The sequence below is a fragment of the Sander vitreus genome, chromosome 23 (genome assembly GCF_031162955.1).
Source record: "Sander vitreus isolate 19-12246 chromosome 23, sanVit1, whole genome shotgun sequence".
Lineage (NCBI taxonomy): Eukaryota > Metazoa > Chordata > Actinopteri > Perciformes > Percidae > Sander > Sander vitreus.
Window position 1 is genome coordinate 21,661,024 of NC_135877.1, and position 17,851 is coordinate 21,678,874.

General features: G+C 39.2%; 1 protein-coding gene across 1 annotated transcript; it reads right to left on the minus strand.

The window, feature by feature from the left end:
- Positions 1-638: 638 nt before the first annotated feature.
- On the minus strand, positions 639-17,449 carry LOC144537737 (tetraspanin-8-like). The gene is made up of 8 exons (XM_078281590.1): positions 17,295-17,449; positions 6,744-6,806; positions 6,342-6,461; positions 6,028-6,102; positions 5,825-5,920; positions 3,420-3,530; positions 2,582-2,665; positions 639-2,474 (listed from the first exon to the last, which is right to left on the minus strand). Exons 1-8 carry the CDS (start codon positions 17,349-17,351, stop codon positions 2,400-2,402), a joined length of 681 nt encoding a protein of 226 aa, XP_078137716.1. The 5' UTR covers positions 17,352-17,449; the 3' UTR covers positions 639-2,399.
- Positions 17,450-17,851: the final 402 nt, after the last annotated feature.

A 17,851-nucleotide genomic window follows, 5' to 3' on the forward strand; every position in this document is an offset into this window, starting at 1 on the left:
TCAGTGGATGTACAGAAATGATGTCAACTGAAAAACATTGAAGACCCCTGGTTTAAAGAAATGCAAACAACCCACAGCTAGATGCCAGACCTTACTCCACAGAGCTGTGGAGTAAGGTCTGCGATGATTGAATGCAAGACTACTGTTGTGGTTACTCAAAATATACAATAACTATGCAATGCCACGCCAGGAGTGTCACCACACACTAAATATATATATAATATAATTCCGAGATGTGATTCTCTATTGCTATGTTTTGGCCTTTGCAGTTCCCTTGCTCTTACTGTGAATAATGTTTGAATATGTGTACAAACCGGTGTAATCGCTGCTCCTGAACGCACCTCCGTCCTTGACCTAAGCTGACCTGAATGCTGTGTGCAGATGTGTGAACACACAATGTCCTATCTGGCATTTCGCCCCAAGGCTACTGCAGGTTTTTTGCTGAAAAACAAGAAGCACGCTCAGCAATGTTTCCCAGAGAAATAAATAGCTGCACGTATGATGTTACAGTATATGTGGATGCTGCTTTCATCTGTGACCCGTCCTTTGAGCTATGCCGGATAAACACATTGAAGCCATAAATCAAAAGGAAGGTGTTCCCTTCAAGCAGAAAAGTAACAGAAAAAACAAAACAGTGGTATAGTTTTTTGCTTTAAATATTGAAATGAACACCAGAGCCACCTCTCTGGCCTCTGGGCCTGAACACAGTAACAGTATACAAACAGGAAAAATGGGAAATGAGAATTTAGGAAGACAGCAAACCACATTACGTTACATTTTCTGATGACATTGTAGCAGCTAATGCAAAGGTTTTATTGGCCAAAAATAAGTTTATATTCACAGATGTGTGTGCTAACATACAGTACTAGTACTACCTTCTTAAAACGTCTGAAATAATCAGGTATTTTGATTATTATCTATCTTCTCTTTTATTTGTTCTTTAAGTATACTTTCTTTTAGACTATGAAGCCTCTTTATGTCATACCATAGTACATCATAAATATGTCATACATCATAATCATGAATGGGCAACTATAAATTATAATGTAGTACTTCAGTATTTAAATGTACTTGCGAATAAAGATGTGATCCTTTTGAGAAGTGTTATTTTAATTCATTGTAGTTTTTATTTCCCTTCTTCAGCAGGATAGTATGACACTTGATGTTGTCCTCAAACTAAACTCAGTTTATGGACAAAAGCAAACAAATAAAAACAAACTACAAGAACAAATACGAAGATTACAGATAAGATTCAGCGTGAACAGGTAAAGAAGTCTGTTCCACAATATTAAACCACTTTTATAATACGATTAAAAGTTAAACAGTAATATGACAATGTGGTCGAATCTATATGGAAGATAAGGCTTTATGATGGCATTATTATTTAATTATTTCTTGTATTTCTGAAAGGTTTATGGAGGGAACACACCACAACTTTAACTTCATGAGGATTATTTTGGAACATTTATCAGAAATGGCAGCAGATGGCGACAGACAGCTATAGCAGAATATTTCTGGACATAAAGCTATGGAAGCTCATTCCTTCATCTGATACAAATTAAACAACAAAACATATGAAACTATGATTCAGTACTTTTCAAAAAAAAATTACCTTAAGCAACTTTCACGTAACGTGAGTTGACAGTTTACATACTGAAAAGAGCAAAAAACTATATTAATACAATGTTCGAGAAAAAGCGTACGTCATTTTAGATTTACGAGTATGTAAGTAACATTTTTCGAGAATGTATCATAATTATGAGAAGATGTCATAATATTGACTTATGTATAAATCATACAGATACCATACCTAACCGTGTACTTATTGATTTGCTTTTGGCAGTAACTGGCTTCCATCGAAATAAGCCCAAAACAAGACAAATTGCTTTGACAATGTTTCTAGATTTTGTTCTTTGAGGCCACAGTGTGAACGGAAAGAAAGATTAATGTTTGGATTTTGAAAAAAATCTCTTTAAAGTGAGTCATCACAGGTTTGTTGTAAGGTTAAAGGAGGAACACACTGATATTTTGGGTAGAAACTCATTTGTTTAAAAGAACCAAACATTTTTATTTATTCAGTTCATTTTAAACCATAATTTATTTCACTCCCCCAATATCTTATTGGTTAATTTAACACCTTTTAACATGCAGAAATTCTCATCTTTGCTCAAAATATTTACATATTGAACTTTTGTTGTGATTGAGACTCCATACGGTACACACCACGTGTGTATTAACTGTATTAATGACATATTTCAACCAAAATATCAGCGTGTTCCACTATAGTAAAAGCACAGGTTAGGTTACATTAGCATTGAGGTTATGTGTTAAATGGGTCATTTGCACTCTGCTGATTGGCTGTTGCCAGGCAGCGAGTGGGCGTGGCCATGTGTGGCTGTTCAGGCAGTGGAAGCGGCGGCGTCCTTTCTGCCAATCTGACAGTAGAGAATCATGGAGAAGACCATGCCGAAAATCTGCAGAAAGAGAAGAAAAATGTCTACAAATGTTTCTGTGTGTGTACGTTTGTGTGTGTGCGAGAGAGTGTGTGTGTGAGTGAGTGTGAGTGTGTGTGTGTGCTAACCAGCAGGATGGCGATTCCAAAGGCGATGCCCAGCACCACGGTCAAGTTGCTCTGTATCAAACTGATGATTTTGGTGGAGCAGGGCTGCAGGATGAGACCGGGACATTATTATAATTACATTAATATTAATCGTGCATTTGCCAGCTCATTCTCCACAGCGCTGTGGAGTAAGGTCTGGCTACACCACAGATGCATTCTGGGATAGAAGAAAAAAAACAATCTGTGTTTTTTGCATTTCTTTAAACCAATCACAGTCGTCCTGGGCGGCGCTAAGACTCCAGACGCAGCGACGGGGGCTCTGCAGAATAGTCTCAGGAAGGAACTTGTTTTGGTGGAACATTTGCATCCCGCAAAAGAAAACTCCTCATACAATATTAAATGAAGTTAACTGTTGACACAATACAGTAACGCAAGCTATTTAAATGAGCTGATACATGGTTAAACCTCATTGGCTCTTACCAGTGTATCTCCTTGTCTACTTCATCCACAGCTATCCCACCAATCGGTCCCCAAACGTCCCAGTTAGAGAGGAAACGCCCTAAACATATCTTATAAATCATCTTTATAAATCTTTACAATCATTCCCTGAAAGAACCGAGCAGGCCTGACTTGTTGCACGATCCCAATGTTCTTCAAAACTTGACATTTTCAGCGTGTAGCTCGCTAGCTCGAAAGTTTGACGTTGTTTCCGGAAGCGAACAGAGTTAGACAACGGCCACATGCAGAGAGCAGAACATCCGGCGATTATCCTGGAAATGACCTGTCGTTGATCCAGACTACACTTTGATTAAATGTCTAAATCTCAAAAGGCGTGGAGAATATTGTGTTGTGGTCTCACCGTGGTGTAGACGGGGGAGGACTTGCAGTCCGTTATGGTGGCGTTGCAGCGGCACGAGGCAGGAACTGCAGCCCAGTCGGACGGTCCCTTCGTCAGACCACAACACTGCAACTGGAAGGAAAACACAGCAACTCACGGGGTTCAGCCGTTGGCTCATTAACGGCCCAATAATGTCTACATTTCCTCTGAACAGTGAACAGTTTATCCAGAGCTGGCTGAGCACAAACTAACGCCACACTGGTGCTTTGTCTCATTTCAGATCTGAAACCAAAACTAACAATTATTCATTGTTTCAGTCATTTTTAAAGCAACAATACCAAATATTCTCTGCTTCCAGTGAGGATTTGTTGCACTTCTCCATAACGTGACAGGAAATGGAATATATTTGTGGTTTTATTTTGTGTTTTCATGTACTTCTCTTTTTCTTTCTTTATCTATATTTCTATGTATTGTAGCTGTTATTTTATTGTTTGTGTTATTTTGTCTGTTTTGTGTTATTATTATTATGTTGCGTTTCATTTTTCATTCATTCATTTTTTTATTGATAATATCTTTTTGTAAGAATTAGTCTTAGTATATGTGCTATTGCTGTTTACCTGATTCTTTGTATAATGCATTTTGTCAATAAAATCACAAATATGACAAACAAAGTCATTCCAAAGTCAATCCAGAGCCATGTAGGGTTCTCCCTCCTGATTGGCTGCAGACTGATCCAATATTGAAATGCTCCCAGTGTCTGTGAGGGAACCTTAGTGGCAGTCTGACGCACGTGCGCCCTCTAGCGACTCTCCATCCACAAAGCAGGTTTCAAAAATCAAATGCATGTATGATCAATTAAATTATTTTTTGGCGGTAAGTTAGAATCAGTGGTGTAGTCTACGTGATACGCAGGTATACGCAGTACTGTATACCCACTAAGAAAGCTCCAGGATTTCCATATACCCACTTAAGAATGCCCAATGACACGCAACAACATTCTTTGGTTTATAATTTTGATATATTTTGAATTGTCATCTGTGGTTTTCTTCACATAGGCTAAATAAAAGGATTTCCACCACAAATTGGTGCATTAAAGTGTGTCAGAATACAGGAAATGAAGTCGATGATGCTCAAGACTTCCCTGGGGGAGGACACCCAGACCCCCCCCACTATGAAATGCCCCCTCCAAAAGGCCCATATATATATATATACATACACACACACACAGTACAGTATACCCAGTATACATTAGACAACACCACTGGTTAGTTGTCATCTAAGCTGATTGTATTTGGGAAGGAAGTGATCAAATAATGTGTTTAAAAAATAAATAGCTAATGTAGGAACTGTGATTTTGATAAACGATTCTTACAAATTGCTGAGATGTTCCCTCAAAATAATTAAATATTTGTATTTTCTAACTGCTAATTATTAGTCTCATCACAAAAACATAGTATATATATGCAAAAATCCCTCTGGTCGGAAAGCCCCTATTGTGAGGTCTTTAGATCACGGAGCTAACGTTAACGCTACGTACCGAGTAACGTTAGTATGGTGGGAATGACAGGCTGCGGCTGGAAATCGGAAGAAATAGTTTTAACATGACTTTAACATCATCATCCACCGAGCCAAAATGCTTACATTATCAATAGTTAGCTCGTTCTGGTTTCCTAACTGCGTCGCCAGTTATAGGAGCTTAGCTGGGAGCTTCATGGAGACAGCTAAGTTAGCTTCGACTTCATATATGACCTTCTAACAGCTGTATTCTCAGTAACGTGACAATCTGCAAGAAACAGGTTGCTTATAAATCACTAAAATAGTAGTGGCAGTACCGTTTGGCTTAGTTATCAATGCCGTTAGCATCGTGGCTAACACTGTTATTACTTAGCTAGTTTGTGTTTCGGCTGTGCTTTCTAACATGACGTCACTGCGGTCGCCTTTACAACAGAACCGCTTCAGTACACTTGTTAGATCATGTTTCATTACAGAGTTCTCTGTTGATTTGTGTTTGTCGCTGTGTGCGCGGTGGAAAATAGTGTAAACAGAGAGCGGCGTCCCTCTAGTGGACAGAACGTGTCACAGCAACCACATGCTTATAGTGGCATTGACAATGCATAAGTCTGAGTAGTGTAGTACATATTTATAACAGGCTGCATTTGAGCATTAAATATTCAAATATTATTTGAATATTGTTGAATTGTATCTTTATACATTTCAACATTTATACATATTCAAATGTTATTTGAATATTTAAAAAAATAAGTGAAATTCGAATGGTATTATAGAGGAAGCTTGACAGCTCTAGTGTGTATGTCTGTGTCCCCGTCTGTGTGTGTATGTGCACGTGCGTGTGTGAATGTGCGCGTGCATGTATGTGTACGTGCGTGCGTGTGTGTGTATGTGTGCGTACGTGTGCGTGTTTATACCTCCTGCTGCAGTTCCTCCAGGTCTGCCTGCACATTAGCCGGTTGTGATGACAGCGGGGTGAGTTTTGCCAGACTCTCATTCACCAAGTCATTCACCTGCACACAAAAGAAACACAAATGAATAAGTACACATAAAGTCTGATGCCCCAAACACACGTACAAGACCGGCGGTGACGCGAGGACGGCTTCACGTCCTGTTTTACCTTCTTCTCCCCCACGGCTCCCAGGATGCCCGCAGCCACCAGGAGAATGAAGATGATGAGAAGGCTGATGAAGAACTGAGGGAAGGGAGGAGGAAAAGGAAACCAGGCTTGATTTTATAAGGATGTCATTATGTGAATATGAGAATTACGTTTATTATCCCATTAATTCAGGAAAACAGAAAACGGCTCTCTCGTGCCGTTTTTGGTCCACTGGTGCCTTTGCTGAGGGTTTCTTTCTATGATATAATCATGATTTCGGTCAGAAAATATCCAAATAAAATAATGTAACAACAAATAATCTAAATGGTTGTCACCAGCAGCAGCAAGCAGCGGTTCTCCCGGATGGCTCCGCAGCAGCCCAGGAAGCCCAGCACCATGATGATCACGCCGATGGCGATCAGCAGGTCCACGCCAGGGAGAGTGTCACTGGTGATCTGGTGGGAGACAGTTTTCATTTCTTACATTCATAAAGCACTTTAAAAGCAAACACGTTTGCACCAAAGTGTGTGTGTGTGTGTGTGTGTGTGTGTGTGTGTGTGAATTTGTATGGTCACACTTGTATGTTCTGTTTGTTTTTGTTGATTATCTTGTTGTCTTTATTGCATTCTTATTTCTAGTCTACTTATTTCTACGCCTATCAGGGTGTTCAAAGAAGGAACAAAAAAACATGTATCTGCACGAGTGTGGATGTGGTGTCAGTAAACTGTGAGTCTCACCTTATTTCCACCCTTGCTGACTTTCAGGTAGATGGAGACGCCCAGGATGAGGCATCCACTAAGCTGCAGAAAGAGAGAAAAATTACATTTAGTACAGAATGTGGAACAAGCGTTTATCGGTGAGACTGTGGCGCCATCAGGTGGAAACATCCTGCTGCAGCAGCTCACACTCCACAATGATCTGTGATCCCTCAAAGATGAATGATGTGCTTTTTTTTTTAAGCCCAAAAAGAGACACTTTCTGCAGTTCGAGAAAGTAGATTTTAGTTTCTTCAACATGCAAAAGGTAATTTCTAGAGCTGCAAAGATCAATCGATTAGCTGTCAACTATTACTGTAAGTTAACCACCAACTATTTTGATAATTGATGAATCGGTTTGAGTCATTTGTACGAGAAAAACAGTCAAACTTGTGTGATTCCTGCTTCTTAAATGTGAACATTTTCTAGTTTCTTCTCTCCTTTGTGACAGTAAACTGAATTTGGGAAATACTGATCCACATTTTTCACCATTTTCTGACATTTTCGAGAGACGAAACAACTAATCCATTCATCCACCACGAGTTCTGAAGGGGAATTTAATAAGTTCAAACAGGAAAAGTATGAAGGGAAACTGCTCAGTCTCTCTTAGTTAAGGGGTCTTTGCCTTATAAAACGTTGAGACCCCTGCTTTAGAGGGATGAGACGTCCTTGTCCTCTGAGGCATCACGTGAATTCGTCAGCTGTATGGGCGGAGTTATCAACGGCTTTCAGCTGCACGGCTTCCAGGAAGGCTGCTCTTGTGTATCCTCGATCATAGCTCTTCAGAGATCCATCCTAGCTCCTTTCCTCAATTCTCGATCATCGCTCCTCGGAGCAGGAATGACAGCTTTGAGACGGCCTTCACAAAAGGAGGGCCAGAACGACTTCCACTTCTATCGAAGGTCGAGGAGATATAAAAAAAAGAGACTTGGGTTCCAACCCATGGAGAGATTTCAGTCCAGTTCCTTCCTGGGCGAGGTTCAGGACTGATGAGCAACATGTTTATTCAACACTCGCCACAATTAGCCGCCACAAACACGCTCCTGTCTGAGAGTCTATTATGTACCATTAATATTTCATCCTCAGAGCTGTGGGCAGAGAGAAGACAGAGCCAGAAAAGAGAGACCAGACCACGGCGCTACCATGGAGACAAACCCGGCTAACTACAGATTCATGTCAATGAAATGGACGTTAATGAAGATAAATACAGAAATGCAATACACACTTTTGTATTTTTATATATATATATATATATAGTTGTTTTTTCGAAATAAAAAATAAATGAATGAAAAGGATATGATAGGACAGGATAAATACAGCAAGTTATCATCCCCCACATTGGGTAATTTCTTAGTTCATTTACTTACTTTTCTATATTCAGGTACATTTGAATGTATTTCATGTATTAATCTACTTCATGATGTAAGACAATAAAATGTATTACTATTTATACAACACTTACCCCAAATTAACAAAGTGCTTAACACAAAACAATAATAAAATATCTAGTGAAAAATGTAATCAAATAGAACATATACATATATACACACACACACACATATATATATATATATATATATGTGTGTGTGTATATATATATATATATATATATATATATACACACACACACACACATACATACATATAAGCCAATTAAAGCTGAAACGATTCTTTGATTGACAGAAAATTAAACAGGAACTATTTTTAATAGTTGATTAACTATTAACAATACTTCTCCATTGTGAGGAGTTTCTGCTATTTTTGTGAGTGAAAATAAAAATTCAGACAGATGATTTCACTTAGGGTTTTAAAGTAATGTGAGTCAACATGGGAGTTTCAGTTAAACAAAACAAGCATTTCTCTTTTTATCTGACATTTTACAAGACAAACTGTTAATGAATCAATGAATGAATGAAGGAAATAAGTTGCACTCCCTAACTGAACTTCTCTATTTCACTTGATTTCTGAGCTTTCCATTTACTTTACAATGTTAATCACTTTGTGTCACATTTTTGAATATGTTTTTTGTGCTATAAGTAAACACTAAAGGCTACAGTTAAGGAAAACTTACGGATGATTTATTCCACTTCTGAATGAACGGAAACAGATATGACAAACAGAGGACATGACCCCCCACATCCCCCACATCTCTAGTGGCACCACACCCTGTTCTTTTCACATTCAGGAAAGCTGAATAAATATCCAGGACTAAACTTCTATTCACTTTATTGAGTCACCGAGCACACTGACACACACACCTGACCAGTGAAACCACAGTTTATTTTTGACCAATCAGCAACAACCTTCAGCTGATTGTTTCAGTCAGCAGAGGTGGAATAACTACTCAGATCTTTTACTTCAGTAGAAGTAGACATAAAACGCTTAAACAAATAAAATAAATGATCAGTTCACTACTTTTATTGCATTTGGGGGATTTATTAAATTGTATAGCATGTGGAGAACATTTTTTATAAAAGAATGCCGAAAAGAACAACAAAAACGTTGAAAGAATCGCAGCAAAAATCAAAACAAACATTGGAAAAAGTGACAAAAACATTTTTAAATGTTGACCCACAAAAACAAAAGGTTGCATGGTCGACGGAAAGACAACACAAGGGTTAACTGATAGACATTTTTTTAGGTGTCTAAAACACGTTTAGCTGAATGATCCTCTTAAGCCATGTTAACTAAAAAAGCTAAAACTTTAAACCAACAAAAATATAGCTGCAAGCGGCTTCAAACCCCTTTCTCAGCCCACAGAAGAATGCACTGCACTTATATAGCGCTTTTCTAGTCTTTACAACTACTCAAAGCACTTTTACTTATAACAAGCCCGTTTCGCTCTCACATTCATACACTTTGAGCTCGGACTGCAGGGCCTGGGATTGAACCACCGACCTTCTGATCGCCCCACCATAGGTAAATGCTCTACCGCCTGAGCTACAGCAGCCCCCAGAAATTAGCTCAATCACCAAAAGTCAAAGCCGCAAGCAGCATTGAACGTATTTCAGTCTTTACAGAGCTGAAAATTCACTCCGGATGGTTTAATGCTGTATAGAAAAAGTCTTGAAAACAAGCACACACCTGTTTCATCACTTCAACAGATAAAAGCAGATAGATGAAAGCAGCATTTCAATAAGTCCCACAATTTCTCCCCGCTTTATGGATTTTAACTTAACTTGGTATGTACGTTCAGGTTGTGGTGTCAGATGTCTTCATCAGTTTTAAGCAGGATTGCTGTGGAAGAACCTGAGTTATGAACAATTCCCTGCTAAGCCCCGCCCTTCACGAAGTTCTTTGATCGACGGCGGCCATGTTTGATGAACAATAATGCTCATTTATAGTAGAAATATGTATCTCACTCCCGCACGCCTCTATACTAATTTTGGTGTTGATAAATAAAAAATTGACCAAAGTCTATTCATTTAACGCGCATCATTGACAGTCTCTGGGCCAAGTTTGGTGTTTCTAGATCATTTCAGCTCACGGCAATTTGAGCAGCGGCAGAAGACGACGAATAATAAACCGGAACCCTAATCATCTGCACATTATTCAGCGACATTAAACATCATTTTCAAGTGCAAGGAGCTACTTTTGACTACTTTTCGGCACATTGAAAAACTAAAAAACAAGGATCAAAACATCCGCACACTTACTTCCATTGCACCCAATTAACTATCTAAGCTTTGAGTGACTAATAAAAAAAGTCCTTCAACACTTAAAATTCAGCTTCATAGGGGATTTCGGGGGTTAGTAGGACAGACAGTTTCAGTGCTGAAGTGCAGGTTGTTTGAACAACAAACACAAAGCATGCTGGTGGAAACACTGCCTGAGGAAAAAACCACACGGGGTTTGTGATGTCGACCCTCATTTAATCGAAGGTTTAAAGGAGACCGTCCTCCCACAGGTCGTGTGTTCAAGCAGCAATTACGACTCATTTTTAAACACAGGACTTTCACCAAGGAAGTCCCGTTTGAAAATAAAAGTAAACGGCAAGTTATTTTTAAATTAACTTTACGGAACATACAGAACAAACGGAGCTATGTCACGTTCAGCGCCGTATGTGTACCCGGATGTGAAGTAACCAGAGCTTTAAATTAACTTTTTAATCACCAGCCAACATGGCTAGTACATGTTTAAAGTTACCATCCAATCAGATTTTCCACTAGCCAAATTTTACGGGTTTCAACAAACATTAATGACTCTACTACTTAATTTCATCGATACCACACGATAGACACGTAGCTTGACGGTTGTACGACAGGTCACCACACAGTGTTCATGGGAAATGTAGGATTAGTACAACAAGCAGTGTGGCCAGATTAAGATTGCGTTTCCAAGCCAAACACACACAAAACTGCCCAAATTTCTTGGCGGGAAACAGATCAATCTGGCACATTGTTTTGCAGCCGGCCGATTCAAACAGACACAGAGTTATTTGCTTCAATCGTCACCGGCCAGATTGGCTAGTAACTTTACAATGTCACCCGCCGAAGTTCATTTTTACCCGCATTTGGCATTTTGGCGGGTGTTAATTTAAAGCCCCGGGAAGTAACGTAAAAGTAACGGCAATTAGGGCTGCACAATTAATTGTAGTTTTATGGAAATCGTTCCGGCCTACAAATCCTATCCTACAGACTAAAGAAAATATCCTTGTTTGGTACAGATCCTCGCAAAGATCACACTCTAATCACTTCATTTTTTTAATTATTTTTGGGTGAAAATTAAAATAATGATACAAAAATGATCATTCCGTCCAATATCGTGAATCATATCGCAATCGTAATATCAGTCAACATAATCGCAATTAGATATTTTCCTCATATCGTGCAGCCCTAACGGAATGAACCCAAACCACCATATTTTTCTAAACCTAAGTAGTTGTGTCTAAACCTAACCAAACCGCGACCGTTTCACAACGTTAAAGACATGTTTAAAACCGTGACCGTTACGTTCTCTGGTTTAAGATCCGAGGACGGAAAAACGCTCCTGTGGGTACGACTGATATCGTCCTATGGTTTGGAGGACTTGTTGGTTTGAAGATAACTAACTAAATAACTAAAACAACAGATTTAAAAGACAACCTCTCATTCTTATTACCCCCTACCCTCCCTTTTTCTTATCCCACGTTTGTTGATTTGTCTTCTTCATTTTCGTAAAAACAAAAAAATAAAAGTTGTGAAAAAGTGAGGATGAATGGGAAACAATTCAACAGTGGTGGAATGAAAGTATGTACTGCACCTAAGTGCAAATAGTACTTGTTCTTCTACTTCACTACGTGTATCTGACAGCTTTAGTTACTTTACAAATAAAGATTTATGCACACAAAACATATGAAGACTTTATAAAATATGTTTTCTGTGACTTTCTATTACAGGATATGAGACTGTCGAGTAGAGGAGTGGTTTCCAGCTTATCTACTGTTTCACCTGTTTTATCACTGGAAAAAAAAACAGCCCCGCCATACAAAGCTGGTGTTTACATTTAAAGGTGGTTGCCAGGCAGGATACAAAGAACCACACAAACATTCAACAGAAAAGCCTCTGGACAGAGTTGTGGATAACTTTGTTATCACCTAAAACATTTGCAGAGTTAAAGCTAAACCTGCAGAGCAACATAGATGTAACATTACCTCAACAGGTGAGAAAAACAAACACGCCCTCGGAGCTGCAAAGATTAATCTATGAACGAATCGTCAACTCTTTTGATAATCAGTTAATTGTTTTTAAGTCATTTTTTTATAAAATATTCTCTGATTCTAGCTTCTTCAATGTGAATTTCTTTTTTTTCTTCACTCCTCTGTGACAGTTGTTCTCCAACCATATATGTGTGTATGTATATACATGTAGCTACATATACATATTTTATCTGTTGGTGTTCAGGGGCATTCTCACCTGTGGAGATTTTTTTCTCCCATTAGCACTATTTTTCAAGCCATTTCAAATGATAAAAATGCCTAAAAATCTGTACATCATTTGGGAAAAACCTTAATAGTTGCCGAGGAAACAATCATACTGTAGAGCCGACATCCTGTTTGGTATCTAGCTGTTCTCTAATTCTGAAACCAGAACACAACAAATGTTGAGGAGGAGTTATTTTTACTCCTGCTATGGAAAAAGAGAGGCAAAGTTTGTCCGTGGAGAAACTCTGTTTTACAGATCTGTCTAATCGATTAGTCGACAAAATCATTTGAGTCAACTAAGACTTTCTTTATATCGAGAACAGCCCTACATTTTTGCTAATTGTTTTGCTTGAATGCAAATTTCTAAGACTCAGTAATTAAATCAATAACCAGTTATTTTTCAATTTCTTTCTGAAAGTAAAATCCAGCAACAACAGTCCTTTACTGAGAACTTGACCTGAATACATTCAGTATTTCCAACTGTGCTTTGCTGCAGAGCTAAAACATTTCCTTTGTGTTTGGATTATCTATATCCTGTGCAGGAATGGCCCCACAGCATCTATTATTCATGGCGTGTATATGCACACTCTGCAGACAGGTGTTAATGTACAGAGACAGAGCTGCAGATAACTGGCAGTTTTTCTGCAAAGAGTTGAGCCACAGTCACCACAGCAGATGGACCGAGAGGCCTTAAAGATGCCAAGAGAAACGCGTGAAAGCCAAGAATACTGTTATATATACACAAACTACTGGTGAGAGTTTGTATATCCTGCCTCCAAAGCTTGATAGTGTCCAGTCATATGTCTGAGAGGACGACTCTGCTTTTTTTCCTTTACCAACAACCCTTTGGAGGGCACAGACACGTCCTCCAAAGAGGTTTTAGGCAGCACCAAAGGAAAACCAGCGCCAAAATGATAAGAACTGAGAGAAAAAAATAGCAATTTACCAAACAACAGTTGAAAAAGCAGAACATAGACTTGAATAGGAGCGCTAATCTCAGTTTTACCGTCCAGAGTCTGGCTGTGTCGGACTCCCCCGGGGGTTTTAACGGTGGTATATAAATATTCACATTATTTTTTTAAGCAGTTTTGTTGATTGGGGTTTCACTTACTCAGGTATAGAGTTTTTGGTTTATCAACTTGTCAGAAATAACAGGAAAATGCATAGTTTTCTGTCAAATAAGGTAACACAGACTCATTGCCTGTACTGTACGTAAACCGATCATGCTTACTGTCATGCATAGGACTGGAAAACTAACTTGACCTCTGAGTTCAGAACAGGATTCTCCCATCATGCAACACTGTGGGAGCATACACTTAATGGAAGTTTGAATCATTTCATTATCCTTCTTTTGAAAGAGCTTGTTCTGAAGTTAGAAAAACTGCTTTTAGTTTTAGTGCACCCGAACAAATTACAGCACTTACATTTTTCAATATTTAGAAATCTGGTTTCAATCCTGCAAACTTCTACTTGTAGCTGCTTTGCGTAACTGTATTTTCTTTTGCACCCCTATTGTCCAAGTGTATTTATCAAATCGTTTTCCAATTCTAAATGTTTTATTGTCTTTGTATATTTCTTATGATTGTACTTTCTGTGTTGTTCTGTTTTTGTCTTTGTAATCTGACTCGATGACATTGAAAATGAGGGTCGCCCCTCAATGAGCTCTCGAAGGATAAAATAAGGTTGAATGAAATGTAAATAAAACATCCGGTGTCTGAATAATTCTGTTTATATCTCCGTCAAAAGATGAAAAAAAACTGTTGTTTTGTTTCTATGGATCCTTACCGACACCACCAGTGTGCATTTGACATGACAGAGCTCACTTCACAATTACGCACTTGAGCAAATGAGTGGAGAGAAATAGATTTTAAACAACAAAAGGCCTCCATGTTTTGGTTCCCTCAGCAGATGGTACGCAGCCCTTAGCAACTCAAAACTCCTGCAGAGCCACGAGTTAAAAACTGTACAGATGACTGTAGGATGCCTGCCCCATCGTCACCATTAGGTAAACACATCATGTCCACCATGTCCACTGAGTGGTTAGAATCAAGTTAACATCGATTTAACATCATTTCTGGGAACCCGAGAGAAGCACTGAAATAACCTCAGCAGGCAGCGGGAGGTTTATTTTAAACACAGAGCTAAAAGTGTAATTATTTATGTTTGCAGATCAGCAAGAAGGATGTACTGTAGCTAATCTAAACAGTTTGGAGTATGTTTTTGCAGCCTGGCGTTCACTTCCATTTCTTATCCTAATCCAAAGAGGGAGGGGCAGTGTTTCCCGCAAGCCTGGAGGCCCACCGGGCCTAAGCCAATGGGAAATCATTTTTTAAACTACAGTTACAGTGGGGCTGCTCGGTTGGAAACTTAGACATTGTTGTACAGTATTTTATTTGACACTGACTTAATGTAGGGCCCATATGGAATCTGTCTTATAGCTTTTAGAAATTTTCAATTTCGCAATTCCGTCCATGTCTAGGGTTGGGCATTAAGAACCGATTCCTACTTGGATTCGTTTCAAAAATTACGATTCCAGTGGAATCGTTTCTTTATTGGAATCGTTTGGATGTTTGTTGTCTGAACACAGCGATATCTTCTTAGCTTATTTCATCTATTAGCCTCTGGTCATAAAACCACATAAGAGCTGTAGCCACAAAAGCCCTGCACTAAACTGAGGTCAGGTATACCATATGTTATTTGTTATTAAATACATTTGTGAAGAATTTCTCTCTTCATCTAAACGTTGTACAGCCATGCTTTATATCTACACTAAATGCAAAGCTAAACTAATCAAAACCGTTTTGAAGGACCACATTTTGGAAAATCCATGTTTGGCATCTTATTCAGAGTCAGATGAGATGATGGACGTTCATCAGGATGAAGGACGGAAGGACGAGGGGAGCTAGGATGGAGGAGGGATCTCTGAGGTGCTATGATCGAGGATACAGAGAGCAGCCTTCCTGGAAGGCGTGCAGCTGAAAGCCGTTGCTAACTCCGCCTACACAGCCGACAAGTTCAAGCGACGCTTCAGAAGAAAGGACGTCTCATCCCTATAAAAACACATTTCCTCGTTTCCTCTCTCCTCGCATGTTTTCCTATGTATCTCCCATGCTTCCTCAGTGGGACGGACTAAGACGCGAGGAAGGGAAGCAAGTGAAGGAAACAGGGATGCAATTTAAGAGAACTTAGATTCAGCCCGGGTTGTCCAAAAAGCTAGTTAAGCGTTTCTACCTATTCTGAATGTTGTTGTTGCAGTTTTGTCGAGAAGATTCATATAAGGGTAGCCTGACATCGTCATACTCAGATTCTAGTCAGAATTCCCGACCTCGAATGTTGTGGGCAGGGCTAAGTTCGGCTGGCATCCAGGCTAATATAAGGATGGATAATGGTGCAAACTTTCAGACTCTCCCAACAAGTCCTCCAAACTATATGACAGTATGGGTCGTTTCTTCCTCCCCTCTTATACGACCCACAAGAGCGTTTCATAAGTTAGCGCCCCCTAGCGGTGGCAGGAAATGCATCCTCAGAAAAAGATGGTGGTGTGGGTTAATGTCAGATGTTACTTCACTTCCTGAAGGTTACCACGTGACGCAGAACATGCCGTAGCTCCGTTTGTTCCGTAAAGTAAAAAAAACTCTGTTTCCTTTTATTGTGGTTGTTTGAATTTAAGTCTAACACTTTCCAACAACTCTATAGTTATCTGATTGATGATCTTTTAAGCGGTTGTTGGTTTATAATAGCTCCTCCTTTTGTTCCACACCTCCACCTTTTTATAACAACAATGAGAATATGTGCTTTTCTACAGCACTGTTACAACATCCTTCAAACAACAAGTACCATCATGTTTGTGTTGCGCAACAACTGTGGACATGAAAATGTGAAGCAACGCTTCCATTTGTTTACATGCAGACATTAATATGTAAAGGAGGGCTGATGAGTAATGTGAGGCTGCGGATGCCAGACGTGATGATGTGAGGGCGAGGCCTGCGCCACGCCCTGAAACTAAGCAAATGTTTGTTCCTCAGGGAGAGGGAGAGAGATAACAGAACACAACCTGTTCGGCTCTTCTGACCGGTTGACTGAAGAAAACAAAAAGTAGTGACAGATTGACGTTGGTCACACCTGAAAAAACTTCCACACAGTAACAACTGAAAAATAAACTAAACATAAATAATCAAAAAGATCCAGTGAGATAGATGGATGAGAAATGAATACAAAGGAGAAAGAAGTAAAAGTTCAAATATAAAAGACTACATTCAAAACATCAACTTTAACAAATGCCTGAAAATTGTTGAAAAAAGGTAAAAGAAAATAAATAAATAACAGTAAATAACTATAATAATCTGTCACTATTTCAATGAAAAGCTGCATCTCAGTTTACAGGACCAGTACAATATAACACACACACACAAACTGTGCAACAAATCATCAAAACTGAGTTTTTAAGTGAGGAAACACCTCCAATGACAAATCACATAAACCTACGACCCAGAATCAAGATTAATGTCATCTAAACATGGTACATTACTTTGTCATATGACCACTTGTCTAACACATCACCTGTAAAGGGTTAGGACGTTTAAAATGATGTAAAGAATATCTTAAATGACCGTTTTGTTTTCCAGACTCACCCAGAAAAGAAGGTTGAAGAAGAAAAGAAGGTATTTGATGCATTTATTCACAGCCATGGCTTTGGTTGTTCTTGATTCCGTCCTTCTCAGCAGCTTCTTGCTCACGACTCTCTTCAACAGAGACAAGTTTCCTACAGAGCGGCAGAGAGACTCCCTCAGGCTACTAAACAGACCTACCCTGCTTGACTGGTTTCCTCTCACTTCCTCCTTTCCTTCCCTGTGCCCCTCCTCTTCTTTCCTACACCTGATTTTCTTCGCTGTTGCGGCTGTAAGCAGTCCAACAAAGGAGGGACTGAACACAGAGATGCACACTGTGACGCGCTCGAGATTGTATTGTAATGAGGTATTCCTCCACACGTAAAAAATACAACTAGCACTGCAGTTACCAAATGTAAAGTGACTTTGTGAGTCGAAACAAGTGCGTTAGTGCGGCGGTCAACAGTGTTCGCGGAAAATAGACATTCACGGTTTCTCAAAGTCCAAGATTACATCTTTTAATGTCTTGTTTTGTCAGTCAAAACCCCGAAATATTCAGGTTAACATGAGTTAAAACAGAA

Excerpts from the sequence above, each read along its gene's own strand:
- LOC144537737 (XM_078281590.1), bottom strand. The coding sequence starts at position 17,351 with ATGGCTGTGAATAAATGCATCAAATACCTTCTTTTCTTCTTCAACCTT. Across the intron at positions 6,807-17,294 it reads TCTTCAACCTTCTTTTCTGG|CTTAGTGGATGCCTCATCCT; the intron begins GTGAGTCTGGAA and ends CTCTTTCTGCAG. Across the intron at positions 2,666-3,419 it reads CCTCCCCCGTCTACACCACG|CCCTGCTCCACCAAAATCAT; the intron begins GTGAGACCACAA and ends CTCATCCTGCAG.